The sequence below is a fragment of the Nelusetta ayraudi genome, unplaced genomic scaffold (genome assembly GCF_046127955.1).
Source record: "Nelusetta ayraudi isolate G7.1 ecotype Tasmania unplaced genomic scaffold, CSIRO-AGI_Nayr_v1 ptg000094l, whole genome shotgun sequence".
In the NCBI taxonomy this organism is placed as follows: domain Eukaryota; kingdom Metazoa; phylum Chordata; class Actinopteri; order Tetraodontiformes; family Monacanthidae; genus Nelusetta; species Nelusetta ayraudi.
The window spans coordinates 3,110,576-3,126,736 of NW_027466144.1; the positions used below are offsets into that span (position 1 = coordinate 3,110,576).

Here is a 16,161-nt window from a genome sequence, read left to right on the forward strand (position 1 = left end):
AGGGTCGTTGAAGTCAAAGAGTTGGCATGGAAGCATGCACTAACTATGCATCCTGGTTTCACCCTAACCGTTCAGCTGCCAGTTGGCTTGTTTTGTCACTCGTCACCTCTGATTCTGTTCCATCACGAAAGGCTCTTTCACTCAATAGCCACGACGATGCATTTTCATAGTTTGGTCTTAAACCTTGGCATTTTATTCGAAACTGTTGTTGTCGTTCTGAAATGTGGTTAGGAGGGTTAAGTTAGGGCAACTGGACTTATTCTTGTGATCTTGAAGACGTTTCACCTCTCATCTGAAAGGCAAAACGTCTTCAAGAACTCAAGAACAAGTCCAGTTGCCCTAACTTAACCCTTCTACCTTAAGATGACTGAGAACCTTCACAGACACTTCTGAAATGTGTCATCCAAATAATTATGCAGCAGAGATCCTGGCGCCAAGTAGAGATTCCTTGGCTCTGTGTTAAAACCTGAATTTAGAAAAAGTAGATCTTAAAGATGGTGGGATATGTCAGTAAATAAGAAGACTGAGAGGTCATGAGTAATAAGAGGTTAAAAATAATAACATAGCAAAAAACATAATAAATGGGTACTTGAAACAGTCCAAGCACTCGTTGCTCCATGGCTGCTACATTGCAGTTAAAATAAATACATTCTAGGATCCTATCTATCCTCCCTTCAGAAAAACAATGACGGCAGAAAAGACTTGACGCTGTCCTGTTTTTCCACCACACAGGCTGAGTGTGTCGTTCTCCAATATCCCTCCACTCTCCTGTTTGGAACACGCTCAGTGTCCAAGGATCAAAGATTTCCCCGTCAAATTCCAATAATGTCATTTTCGAAGAACTCCTCAAAACCTTGTGTGTCAAAGCCGCTAATTGAAAAGAGTCACGGCCGGGAACTTGCGGCTCTTTGGTCGCGGCTCCCCCCAACCCCCCACCCCCCACCCCGTTTACCCTTGCTGAGCAGCTCGACGATTCCACCATTGGCTCCGGTGTTTGAAAGCAGAATTTTCTGATGTTTCTGCAGACAGCGAATGAAGGCTATGGAGCACCAGATTGCCAGCTTGACTGGTCTTGTTCAGCATGCACTTTTAAAGGGGTCAAACGCTAGTGGCGCCTCCAAGGAGCCTCCAAGGTAAGCAATCACGGAAGAGGGGACCCGAGCGAGGCGTCGGGAGAAAATGCACTTTGTAATTGGACTCTCTAGGGTTCCGACCAGAGCGAGACGAACCAAGCGTCCCCTCGGTCCAGACCTTATGAAAGAGTCAAGAAGCGTAGATTGTAAATCTGATTAATTTCTCCTTTAGACAAATGGTCGCTGTGTGTTGTTTTTCTCTGCTGGCTCTGGAGACCCTCTGTTAACGTTTTGCCTGAGAATGAGTCAATAGAACCTCTCGTCTCTGGACAGAGCATCATTAACATCATTTTAACGTGGCTGATGCGTCAGACTCTCCCATCATACCTTCTCTAATACGTCTCCACTCACTAATACTAACGCCTGATTTTACAATTGTTTCTGTTTTGTGTTTTTTTGCATTGGAAAAAAGAAATGTATATGTGCAGTCTATGTTTCCCTCCTCTGATGAACTTTTACCCGGTTGCAGTGAAAGACCACCAAAGACCTCATCTCCAGCACACAGTGCGCACAGCTCAGGTGAGATATTCCACCTCCATATGAATATATATATGAATTTAATGTCTTTTCGTTCATTCTCATGACTGTTGACATTGCAGTTTCCCACTAAAGGCATCAATACTACGTATGAACACACATGGAATTATGTAGGAAACAATAAAAGTGTAAAATAACTCAAACACGTTTTCTATTTAAATTCTTAAAAATAGCCACCTTTCATAAAAAACATATTTAAAGTTATTGAACATGTTTTTCTTTGCTGCTTCTTCTTCGCACCGTCCTGCGGCGACACGCCTGAGCGTCGCTCTTGAGGTGAACCGTGCCCAAGGCAGAGAAGCTCCCGCTTTAATCGCTTCATAATTCCTCACAATCCCCACCGGGTGCATCTGGGGAGAGCCGCGAGAGCTGGCGTGGGCTCGCACAAAGCGCCACTATATGAAAGAAAAAGGCCAGAGTTCTTCACAGGCTCTCCAAGATCATTTATCAGGTCGACCTCAGCCCCACCCCACCCCACACAGCCTCACAACTTTTAGCGTTGACATTATGTTCTCAAAACACAAGCGGCAGTGTGCAAAGCCCAAACCCGTGTTTCAGGTCGGGGCAGACGTCAGGCAGCGTGTGAAAATATTTTGAAGGATTAAGGAAAACAAAAGTTTGCTCTTTTGCAGAGGGCGAATCATCTGTTTGGAGAAATTAAAGCACCCGCTAACACCTGTTGCGTAACTCTCACCGTGCTGGTGTGCCGCCTTCCTCGATAGGTCCGGCCTTTCTCACAGACTGCAGAATAAACATGTTGTCAATAACATCGACCGAGCGTGGCGGCCCGAAAGGGATCCGGTTCCTACTGGTGGATGTTGCGAAATAGTCGGGATTAACCGTCAGTACAGTTGATAGTAAAGGTGAATTGAACTGCATGAACAGTTCAGTTGTGTAAAACTAAGCTGAGCGATTAAAGATTTCTGTTAGTGAACGTACACATCTGGCTGTCAGGCGTTGTTCTTCTTAGCCTTCAAAGTGCACGACATGTTACCGTTGTGGATGAAAAGACAAAGCGGCTCTGACTCTCCTCTCCCTCCTCTTCCTCCTCTAACCCTCTGTGACTCAGGCGGCTCCCCCGTTTTGGCTCCCAAGAGCAACGCAGCACCGCCGGACAGACGGCCGGCTCCTCTCAAGGTCAACCTCCTGCAGTTCAGGAGGAACGTGTCCGACCTCAGGATGCAGCTCCACCAGATGAGACAGCTGCAGGCACGACCTCTTCTTCCTGCTCCTCCTCCTCTACCACCTCCATCTCCTCATCTCTCTACTCCTCCTCCACCTCCTCCTCAACCTCTTCCTCTCCCACTTTTTTCCCCCCTGGGTTCTAACGCCCTTCTCTCCTCTGCTCAGCTCCAGAACCAGGAGGCCTTGCGGGTCCAGCTGAAGAGGGCCGAGCAGGAGATCAGCGCCAAGCTGGCCGAGGCCATGCGTGGCGGCGTGGACGACCCCATCCAGAGGCAGCGGGCCTTGGTGGAGGAGGACCGGCACAAGTATCTGGGTCTGGAGGAGCGGGTCCTCACGCAGCTCGGGTAAATTAATCCCACTCCGGGAATACCACGCTCTGGGAAAAGGAGCCTCCATTCATAAGAAATTCCCAAAAGGGTTCCTCTTTTATCTGCTTACCTGAGCCGTTCACTTGTTCACTGGTGTGACCAGCCAACGCCCTCCAAATTGCACTGAAGTCCCGCCTCTCCTAGACTGGAACAATGGCTCCACTTCCTCCTCCTCCGCAGGCTCTCGGTTCATTGTTTCGCACGCTTGGCCTCTGCCAAGATGCGAGCGGCGGTTGAATTCTTCCATCTGGATGTCGATGGAGTCAAGGTCACGCCGCAGCGTCTCCAAACACAATGATGCACCGGCTCACGGAGCGGATTAAACACGCTGTTAACCTTGGCACGCGGCCGGCTGTGAGTCAGCAGAACTGCCGTCGCCAGGAGAGAATGAAAAAAGGAAAAACTCACGGTGATGAGGGGTTGTCTTTGCGCACAGCCAAGAGAGACTTATCACAATGAAGGGGGCGTTGCCAAATCATCTCTAGTTGCAAGAACGGCTCCAGTAGTTTAGACAATAAAATCTGAGGCTGTGTGAGTGTTGCCATTTATCCAGGAGTCATAAAACTTGAAAACAATGAACTATGCAAGTGCATTTTGTTTTAATGAATTCTTTTAAATCATCGATGTAAAAGAAAACTTCCACTGCAGAAAACTTATCTTTAACATGAAGAAATACTGGTCGCATAACTGGACTTTGAAACTTTCCTCGAGGGGGAAACCTGAAGTAAAGGCTCATTAGTCAGGGCTGATACTCTGACACACTGAGATACGCACTACAGTGTCTGTGTTTGTCTGTGGGTGGGATAAACATTTTCATTATCTGTGATAGAACCTTTTTTAATGGCCCTGGAAAAGCAGATTCCCCAAACACACACACACACACACACACACGTTGCCCCCTCGTTCCTCTTCCGTCTCTGAGCTTCTTTGAGCGAATGAATGCAATCTGACTCTGCATGCTCTGTTATCACTTGGCACTTTGCCCCGCAGAGCAGAGGTTTTGTCTTTTTTTCCTAGGCGATGGGAAGCCTTGTCGGGGAAGCGCGGAATGTTTTTGCGCATGGCTGCACAATAAACAGCTGCGGTTGAGAATGAGAAGCGGCCTCAGCGGCAGGAAATTAGGAGGTTTTAGTTCTGAGTGTTTGTTGTCGGTGTCGGAGTTCTTGTAGACGTTTCAATAAATTTGGTCCCAAAAGTCTGAACACACCCCCCCACACACACACACACACACACACACACTTACTTCTGTTTATGTGTCGTTGGCTGGTTAACTCAGCTCGTTCCTGCCCTCTTGTGTTTGTGAAGAGTAACTGTCCTAATTTTTTGCCACTCTCCTATCCTCTCCTCTAGCGAGCTGGAGCAGTACGTGGTCTCTCTGCAGAAGGATTCGGCGGCGGCGCACAAAGCGGTGACCCTGAGGGACGTGGAGGAGGGCGCGGTCACTCTCAGGAAGGTGGGAGAGTCTCTGGCTGGGCTCAAAGGTGAGAACACAGATATGATGTGAGGCCTTGTCAGGGATGGAAAAACATCTAATGTTCTTTTTTGGGGCTTCAAAGTTGCTTTAAAATCTTAGATATATTTTTAAAGCAGTGATTTTTTTATTGATTTTTTTCCTGTTCACTCAGGCGAATTCCCAGCACTGCAGACCAGAATGCGGTCCGTGCTGAGGGTGGAGGTGGAGGCGGTCAAGTTCCTGAAGGAGGAGCCCCACAAGCTGGACAGCATGCTGAAGAGGGTGAAGAGCCTGACAGACACGCTCAGCAGTCTGAGGAGGTACGAGGGTGAACCAGCGAGCGCCGTGATGAGATTTGGACAATGTTCCGTCATGTATGAGATTGCGCTTTTTTTTCTTTTTTTGTCTCTTCTTTTTTTTCTTTTTTTTTTTTTTTGGTGGTGCCACCCAAGCTTTCTGATCCTCACCGAGGACGGAAGTCATTCCAGGGACAGACGAACGAGGTGCATATTGCCTTCGCTGGGCCGGCCGTTGAATTCATTCGGTCCACACGGCGGAGCCTTATTTCCATTTTAATATGTCACACTCAGCTTTTCACTCTCCCTCGTGACTCTGGCTTCCTACAAGCTGGCTGACTGGGTAGCCAAGATGCTCAGAACCTTTAATATCCGCAAGCAAGACAGCCTGAGGTTTAGTTTTTTGGACTAAAACTTTTTTTTTTTACTGCCTTAGGCTGTAAACACAGGGCTAAATATACTGTTTTCTTCGGCTCAATATCACTTCCTGGAGAGCAGAATGAATAAGAGAAAAGAAAACCACCTTGATTTGAGGCCTCATTGAAAAAACATCCCACTAATATTGTCCTGCTTCTCTCAGATGTGCTTCCGAGAAAGGAAACGAGCATTCGGCCAACGTCACTTTGAGCAGCAACCCTGCAGCAGCAGCAGCAGCAGCAGCAGCAGCAGCAGCAGACGAAGCCCCTGCAGCAGCAGCACCGGAGCCCCAGAGCTCCACCATCAGGTCAGAGGTCATGCCCTCCTCCCCGGTGGTCATCCATCATGTGCAGAGCTCGCCGGTCCTCATGCAGCAGTCCCAGCAGTCTGCCGCCTTGACGGCTCAGCTCAGTCCCACGCCGACGCCACCGCCGACCAACGGCGCGCGGGTTCCCAGTCCCAACTCAGGCAGGGGCCACGACCGGGATTCTCCCAAAGCGGTGGCGGAGTCGCACAGCCCCACCCATCAGAAGAAAACAAACGGGAACCCGATCAGCAATGGGAACGGCAGTGGTGGCAGCAGTCAGGGTCTGGTCATAGAGGAGCTGCAAAACTCTCAGGACAAGAGCAAGAACCGAGCTGTGTCAATAGAGGTTCGTCTTTTAATAACACTTTTTTTTCTGTTTCTGAATGTTATTTATTGTGGCTTCAGAATCAACAATTTGTCTTTTTTCCACCGACAGGCTGCGGAGAAGGAGTGGGAGGTCAAACGGCAGAACATGGGCCACTACGACGGGAGGGAGTTTGAGAAGATCCTGCAGGAGGCCCAGGCCAACATGATGAAGGGCATCCCCAGCCTGGACATCCAGGAGAACCCAACACTGCCCCCTGCTGCCGCTGAAGAGCAACCAGGCAACGGCAACCCGGCGGAGTCGCTGTCAGGTACAAATCTGTCACTTAAAGTTACAAATAACTCAAATCCATCATTGTCTGAAGTCGCCGTCTGAACCCGTCTCCTGATTCGTCAGTCTCAGAAGAGCCCAAGGCGGAGTCGGTCCCCGACGCCTCGGCCAAGAAGGGCCCTGAGAAACTCCCCAAGCCGACGCTGGAGAAACCGGCGAAGCCCCCAGTGGAGAGACAAACTTCAAAGACCTCCAAACCTGCAGCCGGCGACGTGTTGGCCAAGCAGGGCTCGGAGAAGGTCGCCAAGTCGCCGCCGCCGCCCCCTCCGAGGAAGACCTTCTCCACCTCTGGCACGGGCATGACCACCACCCGCTCCGGAGAGGTGGTCTTCGTCAGCAGGAAGGAGTCCGTCTCCTCTCAGGTCCGTCTGCGGCTCCTGTCGTTCTTGCACTCTTCCATTATTTCTTTTCCCCAGCGTTTATCAAAATTCCAGTTAGATATTTTTCTTTCTTTTTTGTTCATCCTTTGCTTCCTCTTTCCGACAGGAAGAAGACACTCCGCCTCCCACCCCCCAGAACAAGCCGGCCAAGGTCCCGCCAGAGACCAAGCCCAAGCCGGCCACCCCTCCCCCCGTCACAGCGCCGCCCGCCGCGGGCGAGGACGAGAACGACGGCGACAAGATCATGGCGGAGCTCCAGGTGAGATCAGCATCCACACGACACTCGCACGTCAACAAACACACACCAGCCTCCAAACACGATGCTGGATCCTTGCTCTTCTTCTTTGTGTTCCTCTTGGTGTGATTTTCCGTCTTCCCGCCGCGGTGGGTTGTCGTTCTTTGTTGAGGTGAACGCTGAGTTCCTTGATCTGGGTTCCAAACTGTCCTGTTTGTGTCTGTGTGGGGTGAAGATCCTCAATCCTCCTCCTCTCTTCAAAATCCCCTCCTCTTCCTCTTCCTCTTCCTCTTCCTCTCCTCTCCCGGGCTTGTCTCTCAGGTCTTCCAGAAGTGCACTGTTAAGGACGCGGTGGTGGTGGACGGTTCGCTCGAACCCGCCACTCGAATCGAACCGCAAATCAGAGAGCTAAGGTCGGGGGCCTTAATGCCCCTCAAAGAAAAGAAGGTAAAAATCGCGTCGCCCCGCCGCAGACACCCAGCTAACCGCCCGCCTCTGTACGCTGTCTGCAGCGACTGACGGCCGTGTCCTAACGCCTCCTCACAACCTTCGTGCCCCTTTTGCTTTGGCTGGACAAAAACTTCCCAACAAAACTGCCAAAAAACAAACGCTCCTCCTCCTCCTCCTCCTCCTCCTCCTTCTCTTCCTCCACTACTTCGCCGCTGCCTCAGTTTCCTTCCCTCTCTATGATTTCGCTGGATGTCAGAGCTTGAGTATTTTTCTCTCTCCGGATTAAGTCTGCATAAAATGAAGCCTTCTGGAAAGATGCCGTGTCTCTTGTTGCATCTGGTTCAGACTCTGATGTGTTTCTTCCCGCCGATTTTTTTTTTCTTTCTTTTTTTTTTTCTCAATTCTGACTTCTGTCTTCACCTCCAAATCAATAAAAGGCCCTGGCTCTGTATTCTACAGAGAACCAAAACGTCTCATGTCTTTCTTTGGTTGAAACTCCCCCTCAAAAAAAATAGAAAACAGAGAGAAACTATTTCTAGGACAATTCGCAGTATTCAGTGTTGAAACCTCAATAGGCACTACCTGTTTTTGCAGACTTGGTTCACTAAAAGGTCAGTCTGACCACTTTGCATGCGACTCCTCCCAACTCACACTTATCTTAAGAATCACTTACTTTTTTTTCCTCTTTGCACCACTCGCCTAAAGTTCAGTTTCCCCCTTTCAGTTCCAACCTGCGTGACCAAACACAAACATGTTGTTTTCTCACCGTTTGTACCCAGCAGTACTTGCGTGTGACATGTTCTCACCAACAGCGGGCAGGTTTGATTCAACTCAAGACATTTTAACCACGAGCTTCTACTAATTTTAAATGTGACACTTAGTTTAATCATCTGCTTCAAAGTAGTTGCGCAAAAAGTCTGCATGGCGGAGCAAATCCAGCAACATGCATCACCGTGCATCGCTCATCAACAGACACAATTATAAGTTTGTCTTTGATAAGTTGATTAAATGTCCTGCAGTTATAACAGCTAAAACTGCATTTTTTTTTATTTATAGTGATGTCAGAGCAGCAAATTCATATACACATATATATTTTTTCAGGGTAGTTGCACATCTCTGTGTTAACACACAGCCTGACACACACACACACAGTTGCACAGTAATACTATCCCCTCATTGCGCTGTTCTAGCAGAGTTCAGAGTCCAGTCGCGAGGATAAAGAACCAGACACAGATGAAAATGGCAATACTACTGTACGGCAGAGCCAAGGGGTATGTTGGAGTCTCGTTTGTCAGAAACTCATCAGAAAATATTTCACTCTTGTTCTCTGGCTTTTGAGACACTTTCCCCCCCACACACACAGCTAATAACTTTATTTTTCATTCAGGTGATATATTACGTAACCGGACAGATTCCCAAAGATCAACCCGCCCCGCCCGGATCTGAGGAAACCTCGGAACGCCGAGAGCCCACACAGCCTCCATCACAGGTGTCAAATGTCAATGTTAATGACGATTCTCCAAGCCAGCAGCAACAGCAGCAGCAGCAGCAGCCGGAGAAATCACCGCCGCCTCAGAAATCACCGCCGCCCATATCGCCGAAGCCGGCCGGACTGAAAGGATTCAAACTTCCGCGGAAGCAAATAAAACGTTCGGAATCCCTGAAGACCAGCGCCGAAATGGAAAAGGGGGAAATTCTCAACAAAATCAACTCGCACAAGAAAACCAAAATTGTCAAAGTGCATCTCTCCTCCAAAAGCATCATTTCGGAGCCCGCAGCAGCGGAAACTCCCGTTGCTCCGCTCAGAGCGGATCCAGGCGTGGTGGAGGAGCAGGAGGTCGAGGACAACGAGGAGGCCAGTCTGAGTCCCGACTTGCCGGGAGAGGAGGCGCCTCCGCCGCCCGACAACATCGCCTTCATGATCACCAACACCAAGGTCAAGCCGCTGTCGTGCGGCGAGTACCAGGAGCTGGTCAACGCCAAGAAGGGCAACGTGCAGACCTTCACGGTGGGCAGCGCCACCTCCGCCGTCAGTGAGGAGGCGCCACCCGTGGATGGCGGCGACCCGTCGGCGCCGCAGGACAACGGCTTCAACAGCAAGAAGCCCGTCATCATCATATTCGACGAGCCCATGGACATCCGCTCGGCCTACAAGCGCCTCTCCACCATCTTCGAGTGCGAGGAGGAGCTGGACCGCATGATGACGGAGGAGCGCATCGACGAGGAGAGCGAGGAGTCGGACACGGAGCGGCTGCACGGCCGCCAGGTCAAGGCGGCGTCCAGCGTCTCGTCCTCCTCCTCCTCCTCCATCTCGGAGGAGTCGGCCGAGCCCAACGGCAACGGCAAGGACAAGAAGAAGTTCAAGTTCAAGTTCCCCAAGAAGCAGCTGGCGGCGCTGACGCAGGCCATCCGCACGGGCAGCAAGTCGGGCAAGAAGACCCTGCAGGTGGTGGTGTACGAGGACGAGGAGGAGGGCGACGGCACCGTCAGGCAGCACAAGGAGGCCAAGCGGTTCGAGGTGGTGCGCTCCAACAAGGCCGCCGCCCCCAAGCCGGCCAGGCCCAGCTCGGAATCCCTGGGCCGGACCAGCGAGATCCGCAAGAACACCTACAAGACGCTGGACAGCCTGGAGCAGACCATCCGGCAGCTGGAGAGCACCATCAGCGAGATGGGGCCGCCCTCGCCCGCCCCCGCCGAGCCCGCCGCCGCCGCCGCCCCCCAGGGTTCCAGGGAAGGGAACGGGAAAAGTCCGGAGGCTCCGGCCGTCAGGAGGTCCTCCTCCCTGCCCAAGTCCAGAATGTCGGGCCCCAAGGTAGCCGGCAAAGGTTTCCTCCAGAAGAAGACTAAACCTCAGCTGCTCCCTCGCCCCGTAGTCTCCCCTACTACCACCACCACCACCACCACCACCACCAGTACCACCACTATACCCAGTGTCCCCAGCACCATCCAACAGGTCTCTCTCTAAAGCTCTCGTCGCCCCCTGGTTTGGTCTTTGGGGTCCTGCTACTACTTCTTCTTCTTCGGCGTAAAAAAACAAATCCTCCCCGTCACTCCAGAACCTAATCCCTCAAAGTGTCCCAATGATTAATCCACCCGGCGGGAACGCGCCGCAATCCGATCGGGAGTCGCGCTCTCGTGATTGGCGGTGTCACTGTTTGGGTCGTCGGGTTGTGTTTGTGTCTTGGCGCTCTTGCACGTCCCCCCCGCCCCCCGCTGTGTGTCCGTCCTCCAGGTTCACGGTCTCACTCGGGTGCATGACCTTCCCACCAGGTTGTTCAACTCGAGGCTCTCGTTGCCTTTCAGTGCCTTTGGGTGACTTTTCTCACTTCCTGTACGGTGTTCTTTCTGTCCGTGTGTGTGTGCGCGCGCGTGCGTGCGTGTTTTTTCTCCTTCCTCTTGTTTTATTTTTCTCCTCTTTGTCTTTTCCGTGTGGATTTTCCCCCCCTTGCAGAACGCCAGCGTGTCAGCTTCCCCTACTAGTCGGATGCCCGTCCCTTTGTCGGCCAAGTCCAGGCAGTCGTCGGGTAGCACGGCTACCGACAAAGCGGGAAAACAGCAAAAGCTGCAGGACGCTCAGAGGCAGTTTCGACAGGTAGTTTTATTGTAGGGCCTCGCCGCAGAGACGGCCGATCGAACACGCAGGCACGGAAAAAAAATAACCAAACTCTGAAAACGCATGTGACCAGAGGGCAGAGACGAGCAGTGCTGTGGGAATTTTTTGACGTGGGTTTTTTTTTTCTTATTTTTTTGCTGTCGTTTTAAAAATAAAGTCACAATAATGATAATGGTAATAATAACAATTGTGGATCTGTTGACGCGCCTCTCTCTCGAGTCCCGCTCTGACAAAGAAGGCATGCTCAGACTCTTGACTGTTACCCCCCCGCCCCCCATAACATCGCTGTACTGTACGCTTCTGCATGTCCACGCTGCTCATGGTCTTCACTGTGTCGGTGACTTAACACACACACACGCACACGCACACACACACACACAAACATCCCCACCAAGTTCCCTTTACAGCTGAGTTTCCAAAATACCAGGATGCTTATTTTAAGAATGTGGGAGGGAGAAAAAAAAAAAGAGAAAACAAGCTGACTGACATCTGGGCTATCCAACCTCCTTCTGCCAGCGCCACCTCTGCTCAAACGCGGCATCGCGCTGCATAACTTTCTACTTCTCGTCGGCCCCTGCGCCCCCCCCTCCCCCACCATCACCACCACCACCACCCTGTCTGTGCTGCCTGCCACTCTAACCGCCACTCTCTCCTGTCTTGCATCTTCACCTTGACTTTTTTCCCGTCCTTCGTTTGAAGCCTAACCAACCTGTCAACCCCCCCACACCCCACACCCCCCACCCACTTTACCATGGAAGACCTGCAGAGATGCCCCCCCGAACTTCCCAACCCCCCCACAACCCCTGTTTGCCATGGCCACTGTCTAACCCAGTTCTGTTTCTCCGTAACATGCCTCAACTCAACAGAGCTTCTCTATCCACAATTTTGTTTCTTGTGTCCTTTTTTTTTGGTGTCTCTTAGTTGCGTCTCGTGCATATCTCAATGTCTGTGTAGCCATACATAGCAGTTTTCCATGTGCGTAACCCTTTAGTTGTCGGTTCTTGTTGTTGTTGTTTTTTCTTTGCTTTAACCAACGTCTCACCATTCTTTTGTTTTTACATGCATTTTCTTTTTTATTATTTCTCTCCTTTTTGACAACCAGTGTCTGTTTTGGCATCTCTGTTCGCAGGCTAACGGAGGTGCTAAAAGAGTGGGAGGGGATCATAAAACTGCTCCCCCTGCTACACCCATTTCTAAAATCCCTGCTTTTTATCCTAGCTCCTCCACCAAGAGCAGCTCCCAGTCTGCACACAACTCAGATGCTACTAACCCCACTAACGCCTCCTCTCCCTCCTCCCCCTCATCCTCCTCTTCCTCGGGGACAAAGTCCTCCTCCTTGACCTCGCACGGCCCCCGTTCCAGCTCCCTCCCCTCCCCCTCCCCCGCCTCCTCCCACATCCCCTCCCTGTCTAACGGATCCCTCAAACTCCCGACGCCCTCACAGCACAGCGGTAAAGCTCTCTCGTTTCCCTCGCAGACTCAGAATGGTCGAGCGCACGCCTCCTCTTCATACTCCTCCTCCTCCTCTTCCTCATCCTCCTCCTCCTCCGCCTCCTCCCCCTCCCCTCTGTCGCCCACGCCGCTGGGCCAAGGCGGGAAGAGCATCCGCACCATACACACCCCGAGCTTCACCAGCTACAGGTCCCACAACGGCAGCAGTGGCAAATCCTGCATCCCAACAGCAGCAGCAGCGTCCAAGGAAACTACCTAAGCCCCAATACTGCCCCCTCTGGCGTTACCACTTATTGCAGGTAGACATGATCATGTGTTGTTGTTGGTTTTGTTTGTTTGCTGTTTTTTTTTTTTATTCTGTTTTTGTAAAAGTATTACGTGATGCACTCCCACCCATTCATGTTTTTTTTGACACTGGCATTCTCACGCAAATATATATTTTTTGTTATTCCTGCATTTTTCTCTTCTGGAAAAAAAAAACTGGCGCTGATTGAGATTGTTTCTTTTTTTTCCCCCCCTTGAAGTTGTAACGGAGGAGTTGAACCAGATATTCTGACAAAATATTTTATAAATGGAACTTTAAAAAAAAAAACAAATGAATAAATTTAGTTTTACCACTTTGTAGCTGAAGTGTGAGGCTCTGGCAATGAGGAGAAATCTATTTTTATTGCTGTAGCTATGAATAGGAAATATAGAGTTGATGTACAATCACAAAGCACCGTGTAAAGATGTTGTTTTATTTTTCAAACCAGAGATTGATTAACCATAGTATATTTAATTAATCTTCTATTTTTGTTATGTTGCCAGGTCTCCAACATAGCCCTTGTAAATGCCTTTTACTGATGTATACTGAGAGTATGCAGACATTTTTAAAGTGAATTCATTTTTTTTTTAACTTCCGTTTCCTTGTATGTGTAATTTTTCGCCTCACACAAACGGCCATGTTCTTTTACCGCCGTGTGATACTGATCATGAGGAACATGGCTTTTGAGGTTAGTGTGCCTATATTGCCAAAGCTTGTTTGCTCACTGACTAACTTTCTAGTTCACCCAATCGCAGGCATTCTAGAGGGACTTTCGTGCGTGGTGGATTAAGTGTAGACCTCAGTGTTTGTGCTGCGGGTCGTGGTTTGTTAAGTTAACACGTGTCGATGTCTAAATATAAACTTAACTAATAAAGTGATGGATTGGTTTTACCACGTGTACATATTTAGATGCTTCTACTAAGATAATTAGTTGTTTTTTTTAACAGGCCAAAGTTTATTTGTATGCATGCCTTTCAAAATACTTTAGGAGAGTGGCGTTAAAGAAGAATTATGTTTGCACAAATAGAATTTGTAAATATCTGGTTTCCTGTCTTTTTTTTTGTAAAGCTTTAAATCATGTTATAATTAAACAATGTGGTTAAAAAAATAAATAAAACTGTGTTGGAGTAGCAAAAACTAAATAAAGACCTGCATGCTTGTGACTGGGTAAATTCTGTTCCTTGCTTCCGGTTCCTCTATCATTGTGCATCTACACAATCGTGAGACTCGCAGTTCACACTTCTCATTTCTACTGCACACCATAAATGCTGAGGACAAGAGGAGCTCTGAACTCTTTTCAACAGGTAAGAAGGTTATTATTTTTACGGATGACCTGATGCATCTACTCGCTTTCATCAACATCAGTGAATGGCTCAGAGGTTGTGTGACACTTGTATGTCTGTGCTGCACCAGGCCAATCTTCTCGACCTCTCCCACGACAATGAACGCCTCTCAGGAGTTCCTCTACAGAGACTCTCACCAAGAGAACGTCCTGTTGTCCATATTTTACGCCCTGGTCTTCGTCATCGCAGTGCCCGGGAACACCTTGGCACTCTGGACCTTCTCACACCAGGATTCCATGTCTCCGTCGGACGTCTTCTTGAGGCACCTGTCGTTTGCAGACATTTCCTATGTCCTCATCCTGCCCGTGCGCATGGGGTACCACCTGTCCGACAACCACTGGCACATTGGGGAAGTGGCCTGTCGACTGGCAGGCTTCCTCTTCTACTTGAACATGTACTGCAGCCTGTACCTGATGAGCTTCATCAGCGTGGACCGCTTTCTGGCTGTGGTCTTCGCCATTAGGGCGCAGTCGGTCAGGAAGACTTTGTACGCCAAGGTGGGTGTCGGCATCCTCTGGGTGACCATGATCGTGTCTATGAGTCCAACGCTTTTATTAAATCGTGTCTTACACGCCAACTCGAGCGACGTCTGCAGCAAACTTTACTTGGAAGAGACGTTGTTGCCGTCTTTGGTCTCCACTGTGGTGGCCTTCGTTGTCCCCTTCACCACCATCTTCCTCTCCTACATGCTGATTTTTTGGAAACTGCGGACAGTCAAGCAGCGGCAGGTGAAGGAGAAGGCGATGAAAGTGGCCATCCTCATCCCGATGAACTTCCTGCTTGCATTCCTGCCCTACCATGTGTGCAGGTTGGTCTACATTGTGCACCACAGCTACAGCCTTATGAGGGGGCCGCTGGCAGCAGCCAATCGGCTCACGAATGCACTGACCTGTGTCAGCGGTATATTGGATCCTGTGATGTATTTCTTCCTAAATCGTGCATACAGAGAAAAATTGCTTCTGACATGTAAAATGGGAACTTTATGTTCAAAATAGTTTATTTTGTATGAGATACAATATGATAAAAATATAACATATATAAGTATTGTTATAGAAGAACACCGAAACACATACAAGCATTTAGGTGTTCTTCTAACTTTGAAATTACAGTCCAATAAAGGCAGATATATTGATTCAATGCTTCTCCACAGTGGAAAACCTTTTGTTGGTGTTTTTGGTTTGTAACATAACTATCTACTTTAGCATTTCACACATTTGAAATGTGTGAAATGCTGTCATCTGTATCTTCCGTTGCATTGCCTTTACTTTTAAGGAAGTGGTTTTTCCACGATAGCTGTAGTTGTAAACAATTCCAAAGAACAAGCGCAAAAATAAACAGAACTATATGTAGTCAAGGATGTTTCACAAATCAACACACATCCTCATCACTAAACCGTTGATAATCTCGATATATTTTATTTGTACAGATGTTTGCGTTTTGTTCCTCTTCACATAACAGTTCAAGTTCACATTATCTTCTGTGCTCAAGGTCAATGATAACATCTAAATGCATTTGTTTGGTTGGACATATTTAAGGGATTTGGAAATACTGCCTTGAAAGCGACTTGACGATGTGATCATCTTTGCACAGCACCGTATTTTTAATTTTCAAAGCTGTGTCAAAGACAAATCTGTGGGTTGTTTTTTTTTATACTGAAACACAGACAACATAGTTTCTATTTATCTATCTATCTTTATTTAGGATTCCTTACTGAGTAATAGCAACGTCTGATAACCGAAGGCCAGTATTTTCTCTACGCAGGGGTGGGCAAACTTTGTTTTACAGGTGAGGCCACAATGGGTTCTACAATCTGACAGAGGTGTCGGAGCAGGAGCAGATGGATGGAGTGTTTTGGTGGCTTTAATGTCAATTGAAGATGAACAAAAGCAAAGTTGGAACAAAAATACGTGTCCTTGAAGCCCCACCGCATTTAGCTCCTTGAAATAACTCTTAAAAGACTGAAACAATGCCCACGCCTGTTCCCTACGTCTCAGTATAAAACTAACTTTTACTAAGTTTGACGTCCGCGGGCA

The 16,161-nt window shown here is 49.1% G+C and overlaps 2 protein-coding genes across 15 annotated transcripts in view; both read left to right on the forward strand.

Annotated features, from left to right (window-relative positions):
• kiaa1217 (KIAA1217 ortholog) overlaps positions 1-13,948 on the forward strand; it is a 91,717-nt gene extending 77,769 nt beyond the window's left edge. For 7 of the 14 annotated variants that reach the window (XM_076047333.1, XM_076047325.1, XM_076047327.1 and 4 more), the window contains 15 exons: positions 1,026-1,133; positions 1,603-1,652; positions 2,740-2,879; positions 3,021-3,199; positions 4,574-4,704; positions 4,849-4,996; positions 5,553-6,042; positions 6,133-6,331; positions 6,418-6,713; positions 6,838-6,990; positions 7,288-7,413; positions 8,607-8,687; positions 8,804-10,369; positions 10,868-11,008; positions 12,159-13,948. In XM_076047333.1, the coding sequence (XP_075903448.1) occupies positions 1,026-1,133; positions 1,603-1,652; positions 2,740-2,879; positions 3,021-3,199; positions 4,574-4,704; positions 4,849-4,996; positions 5,553-6,042; positions 6,133-6,331; positions 6,418-6,713; positions 6,838-6,990; positions 7,288-7,413; positions 8,607-8,687; positions 8,804-10,369; positions 10,868-11,008; positions 12,159-12,740 (4,390 nt within the window). In that variant the 3' untranslated portion in view covers positions 12,741-13,948. The remainder of the gene's footprint in view (positions 1-1,025; positions 1,134-1,602; positions 1,653-2,739; positions 2,880-3,020; positions 3,200-4,573; positions 4,705-4,848; positions 4,997-5,552; positions 6,043-6,132; positions 6,332-6,417; positions 6,714-6,837; positions 6,991-7,287; positions 7,414-8,606; positions 8,688-8,803; positions 10,370-10,867; positions 11,009-12,158) is intronic. The other 7 variants (XM_076047332.1, XM_076047339.1, XM_076047335.1 and 4 more) reach the window with 6 other exon arrangements.
• Positions 13,949-13,958: 10 nt separating this feature from the next.
• LOC142902361 (uracil nucleotide/cysteinyl leukotriene receptor) lies at positions 13,959-15,532 on the forward strand. The gene is made up of 2 exons (XM_076047348.1): positions 13,959-14,089; positions 14,199-15,532. The coding sequence occupies exon 2, from the start codon at positions 14,227-14,229 to the stop codon at positions 15,121-15,123; it is 897 nt and encodes a 298-aa protein (XP_075903463.1). The 5' UTR covers positions 13,959-14,089; positions 14,199-14,226; the 3' UTR covers positions 15,124-15,532.
• Positions 15,533-16,161: the final 629 nt, after the last annotated feature.